Below are 26,538 nucleotides of genomic sequence, written 5' to 3' on the forward strand. Positions count from 1 at the left end.
TGTTACACCCCCAGAACACAATTTATCCCTTAATATGATTGTGCTGCACTTAGATGTCGTACAAACATTTAATATTTGCTCTTAACCACATTATTTAACAATATACATTAATTCAGTACGTTCAGAACACTATTTTTAGTAATCTGCTATTTTTCCACCCCTTGCACCACGGGACTATTAGTTCCAGAGAAAAGAATAAGAGGACTTTTTTTGGAGGAAATTTAATGAAGTTTAATTTTGTGCCGAGGAAAATTTGTGCTGGAAGCCACATTTTTCAAGTCAGTTAAGAAAAATCTAAAAAATTAACTCACATCCCACCAGGCAGGGTTTTTAGTGTTATTCTTTACACTCCCTCCTATTACTGTACAAAAATTTGTGACTGCACAAGTCTTTTACCCAAAATTACCTTCATTGAGTGGTCTAACAAATGAATTCGTAATTTGTTTCAAACAATGGAAAATTCAGGATGGAACATAACAATATTGTGAAAAGGAAAGTGGCCACTCGCCATATAGCAGATATACTGAGTTGCAGATAGCCCAAAAAAAGACATTTACAAATAAAGCTCTCAGCCCGTAAGGCCGTCGTCAAAAATAGACAACAGACACGCGTGCGCGCGCGCGCGCGCGCGCACACACACACACACACACACACACACACACACACACGACTGCAGTCTAAGGCAACTGTAGTCATACGGTGAGCAGCTGCACCAGTGCGTGATGGGCGTCGTGACTGGGTAGGGTAAGGAGGAGGCTGGAGTGGGGAGGGGTGGGGTAGTAGGATAGGGTGGGTAAAGGTGGCGGACAGTGCAGTGCTGCTGGGGAGCATGCAGGGATGAGGTGGAGCACGTAGGGACGAGGTGGAGAGGGTAGGGCAGCTATGTGCAGTCAGGAGGCTAGACAGAGGGCAGGGGAGAGGGGGTAGTTGAAAAGAAGAGAAGCAAAAAGGCCGGGTGTGATGGTGGAATGAGGGCTGTATAGTGCTGCAACAGGAACAGGAACAGGGAGGCTGGATGGGTGAAGACAATGACTAACGAAGGTTGAGACCAGGAGGGTTAAGGGAACATAGTATATATTGCAGGAAAAGTTCCCACAAATGCGATTCAGAAAAGCTGGTGTTGAAGGGAAGGGTCCATATGGCACAGGCTGTGAAGCAGTCATTGAAATGAATGAGGTCACATTTGGCAGTGTGCTCAGTAACCAGGTGGTCCACTTGTTTCTTGGCCACAGTTTGTCAGTGGCCATTCATCAGACAGACAGCTTGTTGGTTGTCATGCCCACATAGTGCACAGTGGTTGCAGCTTAGCTTGTAGATCACATGACTTGTTTCACAGGTAGCCCTGCCTTTAATGGGTTAGATGATGTTTGTGATAGGACTGGAGTAGGGGGTGGTGGGAGGACGTATGGGGCACATCTTGCATCTAGGTCTATTACAGGGGTATGAGCTATGAACCATGAGGTAAGGGGTTGGGAGCAGGGGTTGTGTAGGGACGGATGAGTATACTGTGTAGGCGGAATACCACTGTGGGAGGGCTGGGAAGGATAGTGGGCAGGACATTTCTCATTTCAGGGCATGATGAGAGGTAGTCGAAACCTTGGAGGAGAATGTAATTCAGTTGCTCCAGCTGGGTGTTACTGAGTTACGAGGAAATTACTCCTCTGTGGCCGAATGGTGTGACTTTGGGAGATGGTGGGAGACTGGAAAGATAAGGTGCAGGTGATTTGTTTTTGTACAAGGTTGAGAGGATCATTACGGCCTGCCAAGGCTTTAGTGAGACCCTCTGTATATTTTGAGAGGGACAACTCATCACTGCAGATGCAACGACCACAGGTGGCTAGGCTATATCGAAGGGACCTCTTGGTACTTGGTATGGAACGGGTGACAGCTGTCAAAGTGGAGGTACTGCTGGTGGTTAGTAGGTTTGATATGGACAGAGGTACTGATGTAGCCATCTTTGAAGGAAGGTTAACATCTAGTAAGGTGGCTTGTTGGTTTGAGTGGGATCAGGTGAAGCAAATGGGGGAGAAGTTTTTGAGTTTCTGGAGGAATGTGGATAGGGCGTCCTCACCCTCAGTCCAGATTGCCAAAGATGTCATCAGTGAATCTGAACCAGGATTTTGTATGTTTAACAGAGGGTGTTTAAAAGGCCACAACAGACATTAGTAGAAAAATCTGAAATACAATGTGTAGGAGCCAAGTAATCATTCAGTTCGGTGCAAAAGCACACTGTCTGTGGGAGCAATAGCAAATTTGATAATTTCTGGACTCTCATTAACAATGTCTCGTAGACTCATGATACCTGTTAGTACAAAGAGAAGATTGTTGAAATGTGAACAGTGGAGAAGGAAGTGTTCTTTGCTGTCAAAATATGCCAACACTATTTAGCAGATGATGGTCGTTTATACGAGTTAATACCAGCCAGGCTTGACAAGTCAGTTACACCTGCTTGTGATCATCACGAACGCAAGAGAAGGAGAGAGACAACATGACAACACAATGTACATGAAATAAACACTCATCAGAAAACTGTTATGTATTGAATACTTTTGGGATGGAATGACATGTACCCAATAAAGTCATGCTTCTGTATCTTGTACAGCTTTATCTAGGATCTGAAACAATGGCTCTCCTGATTTCCATGTGGGTATTTATGCTGCGTGATGCCAAGTATCACTTCCATTTGGTGTGTGAATCTATTCTAGTATACATATTATTCATAATAAATTTCATCACCAAATTGTTACTTCCCATTGTACCATGATTGCTTTGACCTATAACTGAAAACTGATCACATTTTTCCTTGAATGAGTCATTTAACTTCATACTTCAAGATACTCATTTTTTTAGCTAAAAGTTAATGTTATTTTACTCTGACTTGGTGATTTAGATGTTCCAGATATTTATAAAAAGAATGTCTAATATATTATCTTATTCATTAATTTTTGAAATTATAAGAATTAGTAGTTTTCTTCCATAACAGTTCTTTCCATACCAATGCCCATATACCTTCTGCTCAGGTGAGTGGTGAAGAGATGCCCAAGAACAAAATTCATTGCACTCTCTGATGTACCAGCTAATAGTGTCATTCTGCCACACCTGTCTGTAGCTTGTGTCTTGGCTTGGGTAAAAATTTTAGCAGTGATTCTAATTTCAGTTTGTATGTGGCATTAATTATTGGCGGCATAAAGCAAGCATGTCAAGCATTGCTCGAAGAAGTGACAGCAATAGTTTCCAGAGTATAGAAATTGTTCTAAGGAAAGACAGTGGCCTAATGTGACATTTGCCAGTTATCAGGAAACAAAATGGCCGGAGCACATGGCATGAGACAGAGACAGAGAGCACACTGGTGGCACCACAAAGTATTATCCATTTATATTTCCACAGAACACATCATGCATCTGCCATGTTACTTGCACACAACTATGTGACAAGATGAAAACGTCTTGACCTTGTGTTAGCACATGTTAATAATGGCTTATAAGGAGCCAGATGCTTCATTTTCAACAATTAAGGACCTGGTAATTAAATTAAAAAATGCCATATCTTGAAATTTTACCGATGTGAAGCGTTCACAAAGCTGCTGCAGTGGATGAAAACATTGAGGAAGTGCACAATATAGCACTACACTGTTGGCAGTTAAAGACATTTGAAATAACCAAGTCAACAGAAATATCTCAAGAAAGGGTATAGAACACTATTAGAATAATTATATATACATCTATACTCTGCTAACACTGTCAAGTGCATCACAGAGAGTATGCCCCATTGTAACAGTTATTTCTTTCCCATTTATGTATGGAGCACAGGAAGAATGATTATTTGAATGTCTCTGTGCATGCAGTAATTATTCTAATCTTATCCTTGTGATCCCTGTGTGAGCAATACGTAGAGTATTGTAATGTTCCCAGAGTCATCATTTAAAGGTCGTTCTTGAAACTTCGTTAATAGACTTTCTTGGATTAAAAATAACTTTATGGCAGATTAAAACTGTGTGCCGGACTGAGACTCGAACTCGCAGGCAAGTGCTTTACTATCTGAGCTACCCAAGTATGACTCACGACCCACCATCACAGCTTTAATTCTGCTGCAGAGTGAAAATTTCATTCTTTTTCTCGGAATAGTTTACATCTATCTGCAAGAGTCTTCCAGTTCAGTCCCTTCATTGTCTCTGTGATACTCTCCCACTGATCAAAGAAATCTGTGACCATTGGTGATGCCCTTCTCTGTATGCATTCATCATCCCCTGTTAGTCCTATTTTATCTGGATCCCATACTTTTGAGCAGTATCCTAGAATCAGTCGACAAGTGACTTGTGAACAATGTCCTTTACAGACTGATTGCACTTCCCCAGTATTCTACCAATAAACCAAAGTCTACAACCGGCTTTAACCATGACTGAGCCTATGTGATAATTTCATTTCATATCCCTACAAAGTGCTACACCCAGATATTTGTATGAGTTGGCCGATTCCAACAGTGACTCATTGATATTGTAGTCATAGGATACATTTTTTGTGATGTGCACCGCTTTACATTTCTGAACATTTAAAACAAGTTGCCAATCTTTGCACCACTTTGAATCCTTATCAAGAGCTGACTGAATATTTATGCAGATTCTTTCAGACAGTACTTCATTATAGATAACTGCATCATCTGCAAACAGCCTGATTTTACTATTAATATTGTCTGCAAGGTCATTTATACTCAACGTGAACAGCAAGCATCCCAACACATTTCCCTGGTGCACACCTTAAGTTACCTGACGATGACTCTCCATCCAAGGTAACATGCTGCGTCCTCTCTGTCGAAAAGCCCTCAATCCAGCCACAAATTTCACTTAATACCCTGTATGATTGTATTCTTGACAATAAGTGTAAGTGTGGTACTGAGTCAAATGCTTTTTTGAAATCAAGATATACTACATCTACATGATTGCCTTGATCCAAAGCTTTCAGCGTGTCATGTGATAATAATACACTCCTGGAAATGGAAAAAAGAACACATTGACACCGGTGTGTCAGACCCACCATACTTGCTCCGGACACTGCGAGAGGGCTGTACAAGCAATGATCACACGCACGGCACAGCGGACACACCAGGAACCGCGGTGTTGGCCGTCGAATGGCGCTAGCTGCGCAGCATTTGGGCACCGCCGCCGTCAGTGTCAGCCAGTTTGCCGTGGCATACGGAGCTCCATCGCAGTCTTTAACACTGGTAGCATGCCGCAACAGCGTGGACATGAACCGTATGTGCAGTTGACGGACTTTGAGCGAGGGCGTATAGTGGGCATGCGGGAGGCCGGGTGGACGTACCGCCGAACTGCTCAACACGTGGGGCGTGAGGTCTCCACAGTACATCGATGTTGTCGCCAGTGGTCGGCGGAAGGTGCACGTACCCGTCGACCTGGGACCGGACCGCAGGGACGCACGGATGCACGCCAAGACCGTAGGATCCTACGCACTGCCGTAGGGGACCGCACCGCCACTTCCCAGCAAATTAGGGACACTGTTACTCCTGGGGTATCGGCGAGGACCATTCGCAACCGTCTCCATGAAGCTGGGCTACGGTCCCGCACACCGTTAGGCCGTCTTCCGCTCACGCCCCAACATCGTGCAGCCCGCCTCCAGTGGTGTCGCGACAGGCGTGAATGGAGGGACGAATGGAGACGTGTCGTCTTCAGCGATGAGAGTCGCTTCTGCCTTGGTGCCAATGATGGTCGTATGCGTGTTTGGCGCCGTGCAGGTGAGCGCCACAATCAGGACTGCATACGACCGAGCCACACAGGGCCAACATCCGGCATCATGGTGTGGGGAGCGATCTCCTACACTGGCCGTACACCACTGGTGATCGTCGAGGGGACTCTGAATAGTGCACGGTACATCCAAACCGTCATCGAACCCATCGTTCTACCATTCCTAGACCGGCAAGGGAACTTGCTGTTCCAACAGGACAAGCACGTCCGCATGTATCCCGTGCCACCCAACGTGCTCTAGAAAGTGTAAGTCAACTACCCTGGCCAGCAAGATCTCCGGATCTGTCCGCCCATTGAGCATGTTTGGGACTGGATGAAGCGTCGTCTCACGCGGTCTGCACGTCCAGCACGAACGCTGGTCCAACTGAGGCGCCAGGTGGAAATGGCATGGCAAGCCGTTCCACAGGACTACATCCAGCATCTCTACGATCGTCTCCATGGGAGAATAGCAGCCTGCATTGCTGCGAAAGGTGGATGTACACTGTACTAGTGCCGACATTGTGCATGCTCGGTTGCCTGTGTCTATGTGCCTGTGGTTCTGTCAGTGTGATCATGTGATGTATCTGACCCCAGGAATGTGTCAATAAAGTTTCCCCTTCCTGGGACAATGAATTCACGGTGTTCTTATTTCAATTTCCAGGAGTGTACTAGTTGAGTTTCACGTGATTGATGCTTTCGGAATCCATGCTGGTTGGCATTGAGGAAGTCATTCTCTTCAAGTTATTATGTTTGAGCTCTAATATGTTCTAAGTTTCTACAACAAATTGATGTCAAGGATAATTTTGTGGATTACTTCTACTACTCTTCTTGCAGACAGGTGTGACCTGTGCTTTTTTGCTAGAACTGGGCACATTTTTTTGTTCAAAAGATCTACAATAGATTATAGTTAGAAGAGGGGAAAATTTAGTATGGAATCTGACAGGGATTCCATCAGGTCCTGGAGCATTGTTCAGTTTCAACAATTTCAGCTGTTTTTCAACACCACTGATACTAATACTTATTTCATTCATCTTTTCAGTGGTGTGAGGATTAAATTGAAGCAATTCTCATGGGTTTTACTTTGTAAACATTTGAAAATGGAGTCAACCATTTCAACTTTTGCTTTGCTACCCTACATTTCAGTTCCTGTCTCATTTGCTAGAGACTGGACACTTAACTCTGAAGCCACTAACAGCATTTACATACAATCAGAATTTTTTTGGGTTTTGTGAAAAATCATTTAACAATATTCCGCTTTGGTAATCATTGAAGGCATCACACATTGCTCTCTTCACAGCCACACACATTTCATTTAATGTCTATGTATAGCCCTATGCTTTGTTTTACAACCACTATCCAGTAGTTTCTGTTTCTTTAGCATTTTCTTTACGATGACTGTATACTACAGAGGTTTGTTCCCATTTTGAACTGCTCTACTGGGTACATATCTATCCAGTGCATGGTCAGCTTAAACTTGAGCCGTGGTTCCTCTACGTGCTCATGTCATGTGCTGAAAGTTTCAAATTCGTCTTGAGATTTTTTATCTAGTTTACTGAACATATATATCTGTGTAAGAGCTTAAACTTGAGTTTCTCCTGGTGTATAAAATGTTCAGACAACTTCAGCTGTGCAGCCTTGTAATGTCTTCAACAACTGCTGTTATTTGGATAGGTAAACACCCCATAAAATCTACGAAAAAACATCCTCAAAGGAAATTTAAACTTTTGAGATCCACGGCTGTGCCGATGAAAAACCATAGTACAGCATATCCAGAAAGACACCTCACACATAGAAACACATGCATATGCAGAAAGGCAACTCACAAGTACATACACATACACGTGCAGAAAAGCAGAAGCCCCCCCCCCCCCCCCTCATGCACTCATGCGCACACACACACACACACACACACACACACACACACACCACATAAAAATCTAGTGCCACCATACAACTAAAGGTGAACAGTGACAGAAAATATTAGTAGTGAATATTAATTACCAGTGTGTGAGAAAGTGTCATTAATTCTCTCACTCTTTTGTTTGAAAGAGCAAGATTCCAAGAAGATTTTGAGCAAAAACCTCTGTCTCTATTGTGATATTACATCTCAGCTTTCTTTGATCAATCTCAAGGAGGAAGCATTGGGTAACACTGCTTAACTCATGCTAGGACAAGTTTTGAACTTTGCACCAATGTCTAAGTATTTATTAGTTGTTAGTTCTGTCAACCAAGCTGTTTTTAAACTACCTCCAGTTGCTGCCAAGCATGTTAGATCCATGCTAGGAAAACGTTTGAACTTTGCATCAACATCCAGCCATTTACCAGTTGTTAAGTTATGTCAAACAAGCTTTTTTCAAATTACCTCCAGACACTGTCAAGCAGGTTGGGAAAGAAGCATATCATGTATTGACTGAGAAACATTCACCCCAGCAAAATATTGCAGCAGCTGAGTGGGTTGTTTTGAAGTCTCTCGAGATGAATACTGATTTTGTATCTTACCTGTGTACGAGGGCAATGCTAGTGTTGTGTGGGGCAAGTGGGATTATGTTCAAAAGATGCAGTGTGTACTGTCTGATTCAGACTATTGCAGACTCAGTGCTGACCTGGCAAAAAGAGTTGAGAGATAGACTAAGAACATCTTGAAGAAAAGATTAATTATTGCAAGAGTCTATCAGGAAAATTAACTCTTTTGGTGTTCCCCCTAGATTATATGGCGTTCCAAAGATCCATAAGGAAGCAGTTTCTTTTAGGCCTTTTGCCAGTAACATTGGTGCTCTGGCATACCAGGTAATAAAGTACCTTCCTGCTCTGATGATTCCACTAGTAGGTCAGTGTGCACATCACATTACAAACTCAGCAGATTTCTTACACTAACTAGAGGAATTATGTCTGCATAACTGAGATATTTTAATGAGTTTTGATGTGGATTCCCCCGTTAATCTTGTTCCAGTATCTGATTTATTACAGTTAATAGTGGTTAGATTTGATGTTGAATTAACTGAGCAATTACAACATGTGTTGTGTTCATTATGATTAGTTGTTCTTAGATTTGATGTGGAATTAACTGAGTGATTATGACATGTTGTGTGTCCACTTACTTTTATTCAATGACCAGTTCTATGAGCAGATAGGTGAAGTTGCGATGTAAAGTCCTTTGTCACCTATCATTGCCAGTCTGTATGGAAGATTTTGAGGAATGTGCTGTGGAGTTGGTGGCATGTAATCTGCAGACACTTTTTTCATAGCATCTGAATTCAATCTAGCCTAATATTTGCTTCACACTGGAGGTGAAAAAGCATGGCTACCATCCCTTTCTTGATATGTTGATCAAGAAGAACATAGATGATACTTAGGTACTTGGCATGTATAGTGTAAGGGTCAGGGTGGGGAGCTGTTCATCTGGTTGAAGTTGGCACAACTGCTCTCCCACCTGGACTTTGTAGGTTTGATGGACAGGCAGGACTGCAGGAATTGTCAAACGTGAAGGCTGCCACAGCAAGATAGATGGATTTCAGGAAAACTCTTTAAATTTCATCAAGCTAAAGCTGATACAGGTGTGCTCACTCAGGCAGTGGGCACAGTCTGGCATTGACACACCAAGTCTTCACGTTGGTATTAGAGCAGTGACCACCCTTGAAGGTCACGCATGCTGCTGTGAGGCAACATATTGATGTAGTAGTGAGTAGTGGCGGTGGCCAGCTGAAGCTAGCGTAGCATTCTTGCAGCCCAGAGTGACTATGTACATCACAACCAACAGCAGCTAGGCAAAGTTTTCACTGAATTACATAGGTAACCTGACAGTGTCAAAGCTCAGATCCTGAGGAACATAGCTGGATGCTGGCTAGAGCAGGCCAATTGACCTTACACACAGGTCTGTTGCACTCTGTTGCCAAGCTGTTCACTGACTCCTTTGCTGCTCTTCACTAAGTGTTGCTGCTGGTAGGCCTTCAATCCTGCATATTTGTACAATTCTTGCACCGAATTGTTCTGCTGCCTGGTGGCGATGGAATGCACTGGTGATTGATGCAATGCTGTGTCAATGAGTTGTTACTGGAGTCTTGTGATATGTTGACATAAAGTGTGGGGTGGTTTACAGGACTGCTGTGTTGTCATCTGTATGCCTTCAGGATATTAATTGGATCACAGTCTCCTGAAATTCCTTTACATTGTGGTGCTCTGTCCACACACTGATCTGTATCTTCAGGATGGTTGTTACTATCTGGTTCAGCATGAAGGGATACTTCGTACCTTGGTTCACAGAGCCCACATCATCTTCAACCCTTGAAGTTCTCCATCTGACTTGGGCCACCTCAGAAGCAACTTTTACCTGAATAGCTATAATGAAAGATAGCTCAGACAAGATTAGGGCCATTTTATGGTCTGTAAAGCATGGTGTTGGTTTGCATAAGGTGGGAGTCTATTGTATTCTTTGTGCGTGTGACATGTCCTACATTAGTCAGATCATCAGGACTGTGGAGGACCAGTGTGCAGAGCATAAGTGCTACACTCGCTTACAAAAGCTTTGCAAATTTGTTGCTGCAGAACATAGTCTTGATCTTGTCATATATAACAACAAAGAGGTTCAGGTGTGCATTTCCAGCTGTTCCTATAGCTGAGGAAGCATTTGAACTTAAGTTGGCTCATGTCCTTATAGATAAGGATTTGCCTAAATTTTGCTTGGAATCCTGCTCCCTACCTGGTCAAGCAGCAGAGGACAGAATTAATCCTGTTCATTTCCCTGTTGATAATTAATATTCACTATCAATAACTGCTGACATTAACCTTCATTAGTTGTTTGAGTACATACACCAAATAGCTGATTACAATAATTAATCTTTATTTATGGTAGACTGTGTTTTGGCGTAATCACCAATTTCAAGTACATCTAGATTGCTGTGACATCCATATTGTGTCATTAGTGGACTGTTTTGTAACTGCTGTGGACTGCTTTATTAAGATTTTAAATGGTGTCAGGATGTTGAAATAAATGTTAGTTACGACGTGACCGAAGTTACTTTCTGTATGTGCCACATTATGGTTCTTGGTTTTATTTATTTATTTATTTATTCATCCGTAGACAACTTGTGTTGTATGGATGTCGTCAACTGTATACATGGAATGAGTATATACATAATAGTACTTCTGGTAGCACATTTTTCTATGGTGCAACTTAATTGTTTGTACACAAAACAAATACAGACCAATCTTAGTTACAAATAAATATAAATTTACAAATGTATTCTTGCATGGATTACACAAAACAAATACATACCAATCTTAATTAAAGATAAATATAAATTTACAAAGGTACTCTTGCATGAATTGAGGTGAACACATGTCATTTACAGTATTCTTTGACAGTATAGTAACATTTATCTGCTAAATAATTTTTTGCAGCTTTCCTAAAGGCATGTATTCCAGTTTCAGCTTTGATCTCCTCTTGAAGTCTATTATACATTTTTAATCCATTAAATAATAAACTATTTTGGGTTTTTGTTTTGTTTTTTCGTATGAGATGCAAATGGTGGCAGGATCTAGTCCAGTGTTGGTGTATAGATCTGTTTTGTGTGTACTGGTCAATGTGTTTCTTTATATATATCACAGTCTGAAAGATGTATTCACATGGTACTGTCAAGATTCCCATGGTTTTGAATAAATCAGTACAGTGAGCTCTCTTGCTGCTTTTTGTTATTATTCGTACTGCCCTCTTTTGGAGCTTGAAAATTGCTTGTATGTTCTGCACATTTGTACCCCAGAAGGTTATGCCATAACTAATTATTGAATGCACATATGCAAAGTATGTCGTCTTAGCACATGAACTATTACATACTGACATAATTATCCGGAGTGCATAGCAAGCAGTAGCAATTTTCTTTTCTAGTGCTGCAATATGGTCAGTCCAGTTAAGCTGTGAGTCAACATGCATTCCTAGGAATTTTGTGTTTGTGACACAATCTATAAGTTCATCTTTAACTCTTAGGCCTATGTTATTATGTTTTTTATTTATGTGGAAATTAATACTGTTTGTTTTTTTTTTAATATTGAGGGTTAATTTGTTGCTTACTACCCACTTGCATACATGATCGAGAGTTTCTTCAGCTTTGTCTCTCAATTTGTCTGCTGACTCGTCACTGATAAGGATGCTGCTATTATCTGCAAATAGTATTGCTTCCCCGTATTTGACACTCTGGGGAAAATCATTGATATATATTAGGAAGAGTATTGGCCCTAACACACTTCCCTGAGGGACTCCTATGTTAATATGTTCTGGTTTGGAAATGTGTTTTGTCAATCTGCTGAACTTCGTTTGTGAGATCTCTACACACTGTACCCTATTTTCCAAGTACGATTGAAACCAATTATTTACTGTTCCCCTTATTCCTAGTGCCTCCATTTTGTTTAGTAGTATTTTGTGGTCTACCGTGTCAAATGCTTTGCTAAGGTCAAGGAATATGCCTGTTACATGTTCACCTTCGTCAAGTGCTTCTAAGACAAAATTTGTGAAGTGAACTACTGCTGTACCTGTGCTTCTTCCTGGCCTGAAACCAAACTGTTCTTTACACAGTAGGTTGTACTTGTTTAGGAAATCCATTAGTCTCTTTTTCATTATATTTTCTATTACCTTGGAAAAGGATGAGAGTAATGAGATGGGCCTATAGTTTTCTATATTTTCTGGATCGCCTTTCTTAAATAGAGGCAGGACTTTTGCACATTTTAAGTATTCTGGGAAGCAGCCTGCAGTGAAAGATTCATTTATGATGTGTGCCAAAGGATGTTGTATGCTGTCAATGCAGTCCTTCAGTAAACACACTGGCACTTCATCTAAACCTGCTGATGTTTTATTCTTTAGATTCTTCACAACCATCCTTACTTCTTCTGTAGAAGTCGGTAACAGTAACATTGAGTTATCCATATAGTTCAATTTTTGTTCAGGCTGTTTTTTGCCAAACTTTTGCTGTAGCTTGGTAGCAACACTGCTGAAGTACTGATTTACAGTATTTACTAGTGTATTCGGGTTATGTATAATAGCACCATTATGTTTAATTTGAATGTTTACTGTTTTTAATTTATTACTGTTTGTTTCCTGTTTGGTAACAGTCCAGGCTGCTTTAATTTTATTTTCTGCCTTTTCTATAATACTGTCATTGTGGGCTTTTTTTGCATCTTGTAATACTCTTCTGTATATTCTTTTGTATGTGTGGTAGTAGTTTAGGAAACCAGGATCACTATGGTAGTTTTTTAACCTGTTCAGTTGTTTGAGTGTTGCAGAGGATTTCCTTATTCCTTTGGTCACCCAGGTATTTCTTTTGTGTGAGTGTACTGCAGTTTGCACCTTTGGGAATGCTTCATCAAATCTGAGTTTAAATAGTGACATGAATTTAGAAAATTTCTTATTTACACTAGTTTCAGCATACACTTCTTCCCAAGTTATACTGTTTATTTGCTTGGCAAATTCTGATCTGTTTGGTTTGGAGAAAACCCTTCTGTATGTGTATGTTTTAGTTGTACTGTCTATATTTATGTTTAATTTTAGGATTTGACAGGAGTGATCAGAAAGGCCAAGGTTATCTACAATAATTTCACAACTTTCTTTATCTATGTCTGTGATGATGTGATCAATTGTTGATGATGAGTTTTTGGCTATCCTCGTGGCTCTGTTAACTAATGGTGATAACTTATAACAGCGCAATATATTCAAGAATGAGTTACAGAATCTATCTGGGTTTTGTGTGTTTATATTTAAGTCTCCACAAATGAGAACCTTCCCTTTGGGATTCGAAGCCATGTCTAGAATCTGGATTAGTTTTGCAGTGAAAGTATCTATATCACCACTGGGTGAACGGTAAATACATATTATAGTTAACCTTTGTGCCTCATCTGTCTTGCTTATCTCTATGGCTGATATTTCTATGTGTTTTTCCTCACTTACAGAATTAATATCATTTCTAATTTTATAGGCAATTCCTTGCTTAACATATATACATGATCCACCACCTCTAATGGTGGTTCTACTATAATGACATGCTAGTGTATATGAGTTTAAATTTATTAATGTTATTTCAGTTCCTCTACACCAATGTTCAGTAATGCAAGTGACTGAACTGTTTAAAGTTTGTAGTTCCACTTCTAATTGTTGCACTTTGTTTCTGATAGATTGTATATTTTGATGAAAGACTGAGAAACGAGCACAGCTTACCTTGCCTGTATCTTTTGTTTGCATTTTGTTGACAGTGACTGATGCTTTGCGCCAGTTTGTCCCAGTTTTTTTCTCCTCTTGGTGCTGAACCATAAAAAATTCTCCTTTGGAGTGATGTACTTTCTTGTCCTCTGGCTCCTCATGATGGGGTGTGGTTTAGCTGGTGGCTTCTCCATTGGTACTGTTGTTTCTGGTGCTACTGCTGTTGTTGGCTTTGCTGTTGTCTGTCCCACTGTTGCTGTGTCTCCTGTTCTTATTGTTGGTGGTGGTGGTGAAGGTTCTGCTGATGTCAGTTCTGCTGCTGATGAGATGACTGTCTTTGTTGATTTTTCTTGTACTGTGGAATGTTCTATTACTGATAGTGGTATAACAGTTGTTTTTGTGTTGAAGGTGTTTTGAAGTAGTTTTAATTCCTTCATTATCATGTTCGCCAGATATTCTTTCCCAATACTGTTTAAGTGTAGTCCATGTTGTGTATGGAATCTACGACCTATATTATTTATATTAATACATTTAACATTTTTAAAACGTCTACAGATTTTGGCAAACTGATAGTTGGCTTTTTGTATTTCTGTGTTTACACATGATTGGTTATCCAGATCGTGCCGATGTGGTGTATTCACGATTATCACATTTGTATGCGTGAGGTTCGTCAGACACTGTTTAAGATAACGTGTAGCATTTGCAGTTTCATTTTTTTATATATCGTTTGAACCTCCGATGAGTATAGTCCCACCTACCAGAGTTTTTAATTTCCCTGCACAGCACTCTCTTGTTGCATTTGTGCTTTGAAACTGACAGGGTGTTCATCTGTCAAAACATCAGCAGTTGTCAAAGACGTCATCTGGCTGCATTCCCATAAGTTGTTTGCTATTTGTTGTGTCCCCTCTAAAAGAAAATGCGAAAGTGAATTTCTCAGCAGTGATGGGCTAATGTAGAAGGTATCATACTGGTTATGTATGCAAATGGTATCACTGTGGGTGAGATATACATCCACAGCCTCATGCTAGAAGTGAAAAAGCCATCAAAGAACTGAGTGATAGCCAGTAGCTATATACTGAAAGTGCTGAAGTCTATTTTACCTATTTGAATGGTTATGGACAGGAAGAAAGATGAAATTTTTTTTACGAGCCGGTATTGAGAAAAGTTAGAGAGCCGGCATTTGAGGCTGACTGCAGAATGATTCTACTGCTGCCAATGTACTTTTCTGAGAACCATGAAGACTGGTAAGAGAAATCAGGGTCATATGGAGATATATAGGCACGTTTTTCACTTGCTCTGTTTGTGAGTGAAGCAGGAAAGGAAGTGACTGATAGTGGTACAAGATACCCTCCACCATGTGGTGGCTTGTGGAATATGTATGTAGATATTTGATACCCTCTGATATTCACTTTGTTGGTATCTGAAATATTTTTTGAGTCGAGTGAAGAAATTATGGCAGTCTAGATGAATATTTCACAAAATCTTCAGAATCATAATACTTCAGGGATGAAATCTACTCACTGAGGGGAAGTATGGTAACAACTATATTGATCTAAAAGGAGACCATGTGAAAAAAGAAATTTTTTGCAAAAAAAAAAGAGTATTTTTCACCACACCAGGACACTTTCACCTTCCTCCAGTCTGGAATTTTCATCAGTGTATGCTGTTTATGTCATTCATGGAAAATGGAATTTAACTGAAAATGATTAACTGTGCATTAATTTTTGAGATGCAGTATACTGTATTTACAGGCATGAATTAAAATGTAATCTGAAATTATTTTCAGCTTTGTTGATGGAAGAGCACTTATTATGCATGTAAAGGAAGGCAGTGTCTCAGCAGAAAATGTAAGTATCTTGTCTGTAGTTTTTTTGTAACTAAGTTAAAAAAAAATTGGATATGTAGCACAGCACTTGCGCTCTGGACTATTAGGAGCATTTTTGGTTAACACTATTATCTGGTTCATTAACAAGTTTGATCTCCTACTGTGTAAAGATTTATTTATCATAAATGGAGAAAATGTTTGCTGTTCCATGTCAACAAAGATTAAAAAAATAATTCATACATATCCAATATTTTCATGACAGAATTTTTAACATTACTGAATTTTCTTAAAATCTATAAATGAGAAAGATACTGAAAAGAACCTCATGTTCTTATAAAAGATGGGAAAACAAATATAGTAGAGACACAGCAGACATTTTATAGCATATAGTAAATAGAAATATGGATTTTTCTAATCTTAATGTGTTGTTGCATAGCATAATTCTTTTACACGCCAGGTGAAGCAAATAGTGTAGTGGCAACTGAAGAAATGACATTCATATCTTAGTGTTTAAATTCTCCACTGTATCATCATACTGTTTCAATATTTTAGCTTTATTTTACATTTTAATTCTAAATCCCAGAAAATAAAGATAAAAAGGATTTTTTTACTTTACACAGGAAAGTGAATTCTTTGAAACCACTGTATTAAAAATTGTTATACCATATTCCATTTAAATTATTATTTTGTAAGATGAAAAATTATTTCAGTACATATACAACATGACCTAGGAATAGTTAATAAATAATTCTCAATTTCCAAACCTGGTAAGCAGGTTTTTCATAAAATGAGATCATTTCTAGGGCTTGATCAAGACTGGAGACATTTTGGATGAGTTAAATGGAGTGCATGTCACAAACTCGACAAGGAAAAAACTTGCTAGTATAATGAGAAAGAGCACAGCTAAACCAATCACTGTCAGAATTATCAAAGTAAGTGTGCTCTCAACATGTAACTAGTCATTACTTTTGAATCACCAGGATTTGTAGCTGTACTTCTATATTATGTCTTGCTGTATGAATTGTTTTGCTTTCAATTTGTAGGCTTTCCTACATGAACCTGACATAATATATCCTCCAATTCTCACCTTGCTACTTCAGGCCCATCTTGATCCAAATGAGTTGGTACGGCTGCATAAGGAAAATGCATTAGGTCAGTCCTTGACAAAACAAGTTTCGCAAGATGCTCCAAGGTAGGGAAATAAATTTTCAATCTTACAAAATCCATTTTCTTAAGTATTGTGGATATGTCTTCTCCTGTACAGCTTTTTGAAGTGTAAGCAAAAAGTGAGAAATTGGAATTGAAGTGTTACATGCATAAAAACATGATGTAATGATAAATTCATATTTCAAAACACTGCCAATTAATTAACAGTAAGATAACATAAAATAATATTGTCAAACATCTTACTCCAACAATCCAACCATAACGAAAAAGTGAATTCTTCACCAGATACCTTTTTCTTATAAAGTTGCAAGGCTTTCGAGGAGGGTAAGGAGGCATTCGAGTTGTCAATCTTTCTGCAGTTTGAGTGAACTTATCCACAAAGACAAATAACACAACCATTCACAGCCATGTTGACACTCAAATTAAATGCCAATTACATAACAGAATGAAAAGGCAAAAATGCTTAATGTTGCTGTGTAATTTTGAAACTGTGAGGAAAAATGTTTAGTATGATTTATTTTGAGGCAGTAACAGTTTTCTAGTCTTTGGTGTGATGAATTTTCAATGCAAAGGGGATGTTATTGTAAACACTGAAGCCACAGTGATGTGTGGAAACTGATATACCCTTACAGTGATTTTTGAGATGACCGTGATACAAGGGGAAAAAAATATCAATCAGTGTACGCAATATTCTACACTTATCAGTTACTAGATTCAGATATATTATCATAACACTAAAAGTGATATATAACATTTAAAAGGAGAGCTTGAGCTGTTGTATTGGAGACTTCTTTGCTTGGAGCCAAAACAAAACTAGCTATTAGGAGTGATGTCAAACCCCAGAACCGGAAATGAGAAATCTAGTTGCCATGGAAAAACCAAGAAATGAAGCTATCGCCAAAAAACTTCAATTATGAGCAAAGATAAATCTAAATAACATGGTTAAAAAAATAACCGAGAAATGCAATTCGTAATATGCAAATGTAAAATGAAGAAAACCAATTGGAGAGAAGAGCTGCGGATACTTAAAAAATCAAAACAGGATGGAAATTAAGCAAAAGTAGAAAAAGATGTGAATCTTGAGCTATTGTTCACAGTGTATTATATCTGAAACATGATTAAAGAATGTTATAATTATTACAGAAAAGTTGATGCAGAAGCTGATGAGACGATGTGCAGGAGTTCCCTGAACATCATATAAAATCCTGATATGAATTTTAAAATTTTCTCACTGACTTGAATTTTCAAACACAATACACCCATAAACTGATCATGAATCATTTCCTTGTTGCTGGTATGCAAACACAATGTAAGGAAAACAGAGATATTTTTCTCACTGTAGAACAAGCCAAATGTTATAACTTTCCTAATTCCAGTTATGTTGGTGATTGTAAAAGTCATTAAACAAATGTGATGTGCTGGATTCAGTACCTCCTGTTAATGGATATAAATTAAAGAGAATATACAGGAATTGCTTACCTGGAAGTTATGGCATACTAGATAAACTGTATTACCTCATTCTCGCACTGAGAATAATAAAAAAAAATGAGGAAAAGAAGAAGAAGAGGGGAAAAAAGGAACACCAACTGCTGTTTACTTGGTCAGTTTTCAGAACAGGTCTTTAATGCCTATAAACAGTTTATCCTCTGGAATGAGATTTTCACTCTGCAGCGGAGTGTGCGCTGATATGAAACTTTCTGGCAGATTAAAACTGTGTGCCGGACCGAGACTCGAACTCGTGGGCAACTGCTCTACCAACTGAGCTACCCAAGCATGACTAACGCCCCGTCCTCACAGCTTTACTTCCGCCAGTACCTCGTCTCCTACCTTCCAAACTTTACAGAAGCTCTCCTGCGAACCTTGCAGAACTAGCACTCCTGCAAGAAAGGATACTGCGGAGACTTGGCGCAGCCACAGCCTGGGGGATGTTTCCAGAATGAGATTTTCACTCTGCAGCGGAGTGTGTGCTGATATGAAACTTCCTGGCAGATTAAAACTGTGTGCCGGACCAAGACTCGAACTCGGGACCTTTGCCTTTCGCGGGCAACTGCTCTACCAACTGAGCTACCCAAGCACGACTCACACCCCGTCCTCACAGCTTTACTTCCACCAGTACCTCATCTCCTACCTTCCAAACTTTACAGAAGCTCTCCTGCGAACCTTTGTTTTTCAGGAGTTAAAACTCTTAGGATACAGATATGTTATGTCTTCAAGATGTAATCAGGATAGACTTCTCTTTCCAAAGTAAGGGGACTGGGAGATACTGCATGAACTCTTTGCCTACCACCATCTGCGATTTTTAATGTTATATGTACTTTATTTCTACTACTAAACTATTATTATTGTTCATGTATGTACTGACTGACTATGTCCACGACTGTAAAAGTTATTATGGACAAATAAACCATTATTATTATTATTATTATTATTATTATTATCATCTTTGAAGGAATCAGTACTTTGATTTTGAGATGTGAGTGAAGTAATATCTAGTGGCACATGCAAGAATGAGAAAGGAATTGACGCTTTAAGTGCTGATATTTTGTCAGAAACTTGAGATACAACTGTAGAACCATCATTTTGTGAGAAGCGAGACACATCGTATTTAATGGAAAGTGTAGAAATTGAGCACGAGAACGAGAGAATTGAAGAATAATTTCAGAAGTGGATGTCATTTTTAAGTATTGCACCAAATACGAAGAGGAAAATGTTACAGAGCTGAAAGAAAATGTTGAGTTGTTGGGGATAATAACAGGTTATGTTGCTTATGGAGTTAAATGTAAACACCCAGAGTTGTTATGCGTAAGGTATAACCGAACTGAACATATAATTTTTCAGGAAAGAACTGGTCTCAAACAATCATGGAAAACCTTCAGTGATGTCAACTTGTGACAAAGTAAGGTGGGATATTTTTACTTCCCCTCTTGTTTTGCCATCTGCCTCCTTGAATTCGTTTTTTCATTTCTGACTAATTACCATTATTTTCATAAAAGAGAAAGATTGGCCCTCGTTTTAAAGAATATAGCACCAGATTTAATTTTGTGTTTAGTTTTATGTATGTAATTGATTTTCTAATTTATTTTGACTATCCCTAGTTAGTATCTTCTGTTATAGGGTGAAATCAGTAATTGTTTCACAACTTAAATTCTATTATTGACTTATAAAAAAATATAAATTGTGTACTAATTATAAACATGAGGAGGAACAACTAATAGTATTCTTAAAGGATCTATTTGGCTCTATTTGAGAACATGTTAGCAAAGCCAGCCCTTAGTTAATTCCAAAGTAATTAACAGTTTTGTCAAAAGTATTGTTTGCACAACAATATCTGTTAATTTCATCATTAAAAAAAAAAAAATGGCCTAACTCTTGTAGTAGAAGGGACTGTTAAAAAGACAGAATTTTTCGATGTGTTTAGTTAATTTAATGAGTTAAGTTTTAATTGTAATTTCTGTAAATTAAACTTCGAACAATGTTTAGTTTCAGTGCCTATTATCATGCTGATATATAAAGGCCCAATTTTTGGTCCTGAGTGAGTCAGTCCATGGCCAAGTTTCAGACAAGAAACCTGTGTTGGTTAGGACAACACAAATGCATCAACACTTAACTGTGAAATAAGTGTAACACGATTATGTCGTGTGTTAAAACAATGTCAGTGTCTGTTCCACATGTACATTTTTATTCTTCAAGAACTGTGAACTGAGTGCTTAGGTTTTTACTGCTTGTAGGTGTTAAACAGTAAACTGTTGTAGCAATATGTGGATGTTTGCCTGCAACCTATTAATGAGGCTTATCAAAAGTTAAACAATAGTTAACTGGCCATATAACTGTGTAATAATGGGGTGGTTGTGAACAGTGAAAGTAAATAATTGTGAAATGCAACTGTGCACCTGTTGGCTACATCATTTAAAGTAGTCAGTGTTGAAATTTCACCCTCCATTTTTCAGCCAGTATCACAATGCAGTATGTCTACACCGAGGACAATCAATGATGAAATAAAGCAGGCGAATGTCACAAACTGAATGGTTTATGGAATTCATTTTGAAAATGGAAAGACAATTTCAACTATTCCACAGTAATTTCATTGATAGTAATACAAAAGCTTTTGTAGGATTAAATGACATTATGGATGTGTAACATCCTTGAATGGAGAACTTAGCTGTCATTTGTTTTGTAAGGACCCACACTTTCATCACAATGAAAGCTATCAGTGAGAAAGAAAATGCCAAATAACTGAACTGAGATTGAATAAAGACTAAATGTGAGAAAACGAAGAAAGTTGCAACATAATTTTTCACAATAAAAAATAGAAAACCTTTTAACATAGTTAAAATTTTGGATGCCCCAAAGGAAAACCTGATTTATATTATGAATATAAATATAACATATGTAACATTAAAATATTATTGTTTTGAGTTTAGAATGTCATAGGGATTTATTCGTGCTGTGGGCCTATGTGCTCTAAGGCTGAGAAACCCTTTTCCTCCAGTGAGAAAGTAGTGCCGTCTGAGATGATGAAAGAGTTTGATGTCCTACAGAGACTACACAGAAACATTTCACCAACCATACAAAAAATAATAGAGATAAATTTTAGAAAAAAATATTTTATATAATTGCCAACAAGAAATGTGAAGTACTCAGAAGTGGAAGAGGCAATGAAATGAAAATTCATGGGTTGAGAGGATGTGTGATGGTATTTCAGTGATTACAAAACTGAGTCAAATTTACAAAGAACTTGGCTGTATGATCCCATTTCCAATATGATGTCACGTCCCCTTTGTCCTAAATGCAGGCACTGATTTGGTTGGTAAGGGTCCGATAAAGCCAATGTATCCTCTCCAGGGGCAGTATGGCTCACAACTATTGTAAATGGTCCTTGATATTCCTGTCTCTGGGACAGAGTTGACATCCATGTTGGACCTGTGCCTGCTCTATCAAGAACATATCTGGGGATCTCACTGGCTACAGGAATACCTCACCATCATGTAGACAGTTACAGAGGCATGTTTCATATGTGGACGACCATTATCCTGTTGAAAAATGGCACCACGATAGTTTCACATGAGAGCTAACACTTGAGGACACAGGATGCCCATTATATACTGATGTGCTGTCAGAGGTCCCACAGTCACTGCCAGCTATGAGCTGAAGTCATACCCAGTAGTTCCCCACTCTATGACACCAGGAATAACACCACTGTGTCTTGCCAGAACATTGTAAGAATGGGACCTCTCCCCATGTCACTGCCATACTCACCGATGATGATCATCCAGGGTAGTGGAGAACGGCGATCCATCACTGAACACAATGTAACACTATTCATCAGCAGTCCGTGCTTCCCAGTCCTGGCACCACTCCAGATGCAGCCATTTGTGTTGTGGTGTTAACGGCAGCCTATGTATGGATGGTAACTCCTTAGTCCAGCTGCTGAAAGTGCCTGACGAATGATGTTGGATGAGAGAATGCTGCAGGGAGTCCATTACTTGTTCGTATATGGCAGGCGAAGATGTGAAAGGGTTAATACGTGCTTGGTGCACAGTTTGGCTATTCTCCCTTGTGGTGGTTAGATGTGGTTGACTGGGACCTTGACAGTGAGTATGCCTGGCCTCAAGATTCCCATGCAGTCACATCTGAATACCCCACAAACCTGGATATTGCACAGTTCAAGCAGCTGGTCAAATTGAGACCTAGAATGAGGCCCCTTTCAAATGCTGATAGTGTTTTGTTACATGAGTACACAACATCTCCATGTCCTTAACAGTGATCACTCAACATCTGACACTGTTCATGCCCCTTGTATATCATATCAGTCCTCATAACAACTCTAAACATGAATGACATTAATGCAGTTAGGTGTCCACCCTACCTTTCACAGATGATTGAAACTCTAAATCACTTAAATACCTCCTGACCGTATGTACTTCTACAAAAGTACATTGACATCCATCCGTGTCTTCTGGATACTTCTCATTTTAAAATGTAGTGTGTGTACTAAACAAACATTAATATAGAACAAAATTTTATAAATTATTATTATTATCTCTGAAAAATATGCGCAACAAGAAAGACTACAAAAAGGATTAGTACAAAGCCTCCATAGTCAAAAATGATTATCTTTAAATGCCAAAATTAGACATTACAAAACAGTAACTAAACCATCAGTGTTATATGCCAGCAAAACCTTGGCACTAAACAGGAAAACTGATACTAAAGAAAGAAGAAAGAAAAATAATTAGGAAAATTTTGGGACCAAGGTGGGCTAAGAATGGATACAGACTATAGAAAATGTCCAAACTTGAAGAATATTCTAATATAGGGACAGACATAAGGAAAAGACGCCTCAAATTATATGGCCACATAATGAGGCTTCCTGGGGGGGGGGAAAAAAAAAAAAAAAAAAAAAAAAAAAAAAAAAAAAAAAAAAAAAAAAAAAAAAAAAAAAACCATAGATTCCCTTGCTAATGGAGGAGAATGGATCCAAAGTGTTAAAAAAGACTTGAAATTAGCCAAAATCACCAAAGAGGAAATAGACACAAGGAACAATTTTAGAATAAAAGTTGAAAAATGGGAGCTTAAATCAGAGAGAAAAGCCCGAAGAACCAGAACAAAATGGAGTGAAGAAAGAAGAGCTAAATTCTCACAAACAATGAAAAACTAGTGGGCAAATAAAAAGAACCAGAAGAACAAGAAGAATGGACAATGAAACATCTTTACTTAGCATCTTCCACTCTGGGAGCTTTGTGGCTAATAATAATAATAATAATAATAATAATAATAATAATATAAATAGGAATAATAATAATAATAAGAAATAGGAATAGATAATACAAATATTAAAGAAGAACTAAAAGAAAAATATACACAAAGACTAACAAAAATACTGAAAACAGAATTGACAGCAAGAAACAAGACAAAAGCTATAAATACTTATGCTATACCAATATTGACCTACTCGTTTGGAGTAGTGAAATGGAGTAACACAGACCTAGAAGCACTAAGTACACTTACACGATCACAATGCCACAAATATAGAATACATCACATACATTCATTCAGCAACAGAAAGATTCACATTAATCAGAAAGGAAGGAGGAAGGGGATTTTTCGACATAAAAAACCTACATTATGGACAGGTAGACAATTTAAGAAAATTCTTTCTAGAACGAGCAGAAACCAGCAAAATACACAAAGCAATCACTCATATAAATACATCGGCTACACCACTGCAATTTCATAACCACTTCTACAACCCTTTAGATCACATAACATCAACAGGTTCGAAGAAAGTAAATTGGAAAAAGAAAATACTACATGGCAAGCACCCGTATCATCTAACACAGCCACACATCGATCAAGACGCATCCAACACATGGCTAAGAAAAGACAATATATACAGTGAGACGGAAGGATTCATGATTGCAATACAGGATCAAACAATAAACACTAGATATTACATCAAGCATATTATTAGAGATCCCAATATCACAACAGATAAATGCAGACTTTGCAAACAACAAATAGAAACAGTAGACCACATCTCAAGCGGATGTACAACACTAGGAAATACAGAATACCCCAGAAGACATGACAATGTAGAAAAAATAATACATCAACAGCTTGCCTTACAACATAAACTTATAAAACAACACATTCCCACATACAGGTATGCACCACAAAATGTACTGGAGAATGATGAATATAAATTATACTGGAACAGAACCATTATAACAGATAAAACAACACCACATAACAAACCTGACATCATACTCACCAATAAAATAAAGAAATTAACACAACTAATGGAAATATCCATACCCAATACAACAAATATACAAAAGAAAACAGGAGAAAAAATTGAAAAATACATCCAACTGGCTGAGGAAGTCAAGGACATGTGGCATCAGGATAAAGTTGACATTATACCAATTATACTGTCAACTACAGGAGTCATACCACACAATATCCACCAGTACATCAACGCAATACAGCTACATCCAAACTTATATATACAACTACAGAAATCTGTAATTATTGATACATGTTCAATTACCCGAAAGTTCCTAAATGCAATGTAACATATACCGTACAGTTAAAAGGAAGTCACGCTTGATCAAGGTCCGCGTCACTTTCCATTTTTGACCAGACATAACGTCTGAGAAAAGAAAGAATAATAATAATATACTTTAATATCAAAAATCCCAATGACATTCATGATAATTGTATAGGAGTGAAACACATTGTACACACTATACCTGTAAATTTCTATGTGGTGTGAAATACGAGAGGGTCAGTGGTGACATCACCACCGTAGCACACCTGTGTGTGATGTATGCCATTTATTCTAATAATTGTGATGTGACCCTTTTCCACTTACAGAAGAAAGTGTCGAAAGACCATGTTTGCTATATATTGAATTGCCATCATGAACTGTTGAAGTTACATACCAATTAGGTTTCATGATATATTGTGAAGACACTACAAGTCACAGATGGAACTACTGTATAATGTGTTCGTGGTACAATTCAGTGATGCAACTGTCCTTTTTGATATTTCCAGTAGCTTTTTTCATAGCCCAAAGTACACTGCTATACCACATTTCATGCCTAGTTCAACAAATGCTGCATTACCAACATGTATGCTAAACTAATAGGCCTGGAACAAAGTGAATGTGTCCTGGGATATTAACAAGGATTGAACGCCAGAGTAACAAATGATTGGGGATGTTTTTTGATTGACATCCTCTGTTAGCATGGACCTTGCCATTGGTGGGGAGGCTTGCGTGCCTCAACGATAGAGATAGCTGTACCGTAGGTGCAACCACAACGGAGGGGTATCTGTTGAGAGGCCAGACAAACGTGTGGTTCCTGAAGAGGGGCAGCAGCCTTTTCAGGGGCAACAGTCTGGATGACTGACTGATCTGGCCTTGTAACACTAACCAAAATCGCGTTGCTGTTCTGGTACTGCGAACGGCTGAAAGCAAGGGGAAACTACAACCGTAATTTTTCCCGAGGGCGTGCAGCTTTACTGTATGATTAAATGATGATGGTGTCCTCTTGGGTATAATATTCCGGAGGTAAAATAGTCCCCCATTCGGATCTCCGGGCGGGGACTACTCAAGAGGACGTTGTTATCAGGAGAAAGAAAACTGGTGTTCTACGGATCGGAGTGTGGAATGTCAGATCCCTTAATCAGGCAGGTAGGTTAGAAAAATTAAAAAGGGAAATGCATAGGCTGAAGTCAGATATAATGGGAATTAGTGAAGTTCAGTGGCAGGAGGAACAAGACTTTTGGTCAGGTGATTACAGGGTTATAAATACAAAATCAAATAGGGGTAATGCAGGAGTAAGTTTAATAATGAATAAAAAAATAGGAGTACGGGTAAGCTACTACAAACAGCATAGTGAATGCATTATTGTGGCCAAGATAGACACGAAGCCCATGCCTACTATGGTAATACAAGTTTATATGCCAACTAGCTCTGCAGATGATGAAAAAATTGATGAAATGTATGATGAGATAAAAGAAATTATTCAGGTAGTGAAGGGAGATGAAAATTTAATAGTCATGGATGACTGGAATTCAAGAGTAGGAAAAGGGAGAGAAGGAAACATAGTAGGTGAATATGGATTGGGG

General features: G+C 38.7%; 1 protein-coding gene across 2 annotated transcripts in view; it reads left to right on the top strand.

The window, feature by feature from the left end:
- LOC124775020 overlaps window positions 1-26,538 on the top strand; it is a 106,530-nt gene that overhangs the window by 21,687 nt on the left and 58,305 nt on the right. For both annotated transcript variants that reach the window (XM_047249780.1, XM_047249781.1), the window contains exons 5-7: window positions 15,700-15,760; window positions 16,542-16,670; window positions 16,782-16,930. In XM_047249780.1, coding sequence (XP_047105736.1) covers window positions 15,700-15,760; window positions 16,542-16,670; window positions 16,782-16,930 — 339 coding nt within the window. The remainder of the gene's footprint in view (window positions 1-15,699; window positions 15,761-16,541; window positions 16,671-16,781; window positions 16,931-26,538) is intronic.

The sequence above is a fragment of the Schistocerca piceifrons genome, chromosome 2 (assembly GCF_021461385.2).
Source record: "Schistocerca piceifrons isolate TAMUIC-IGC-003096 chromosome 2, iqSchPice1.1, whole genome shotgun sequence".
Taxonomy (NCBI): domain Eukaryota; kingdom Metazoa; phylum Arthropoda; class Insecta; order Orthoptera; family Acrididae; genus Schistocerca; species Schistocerca piceifrons.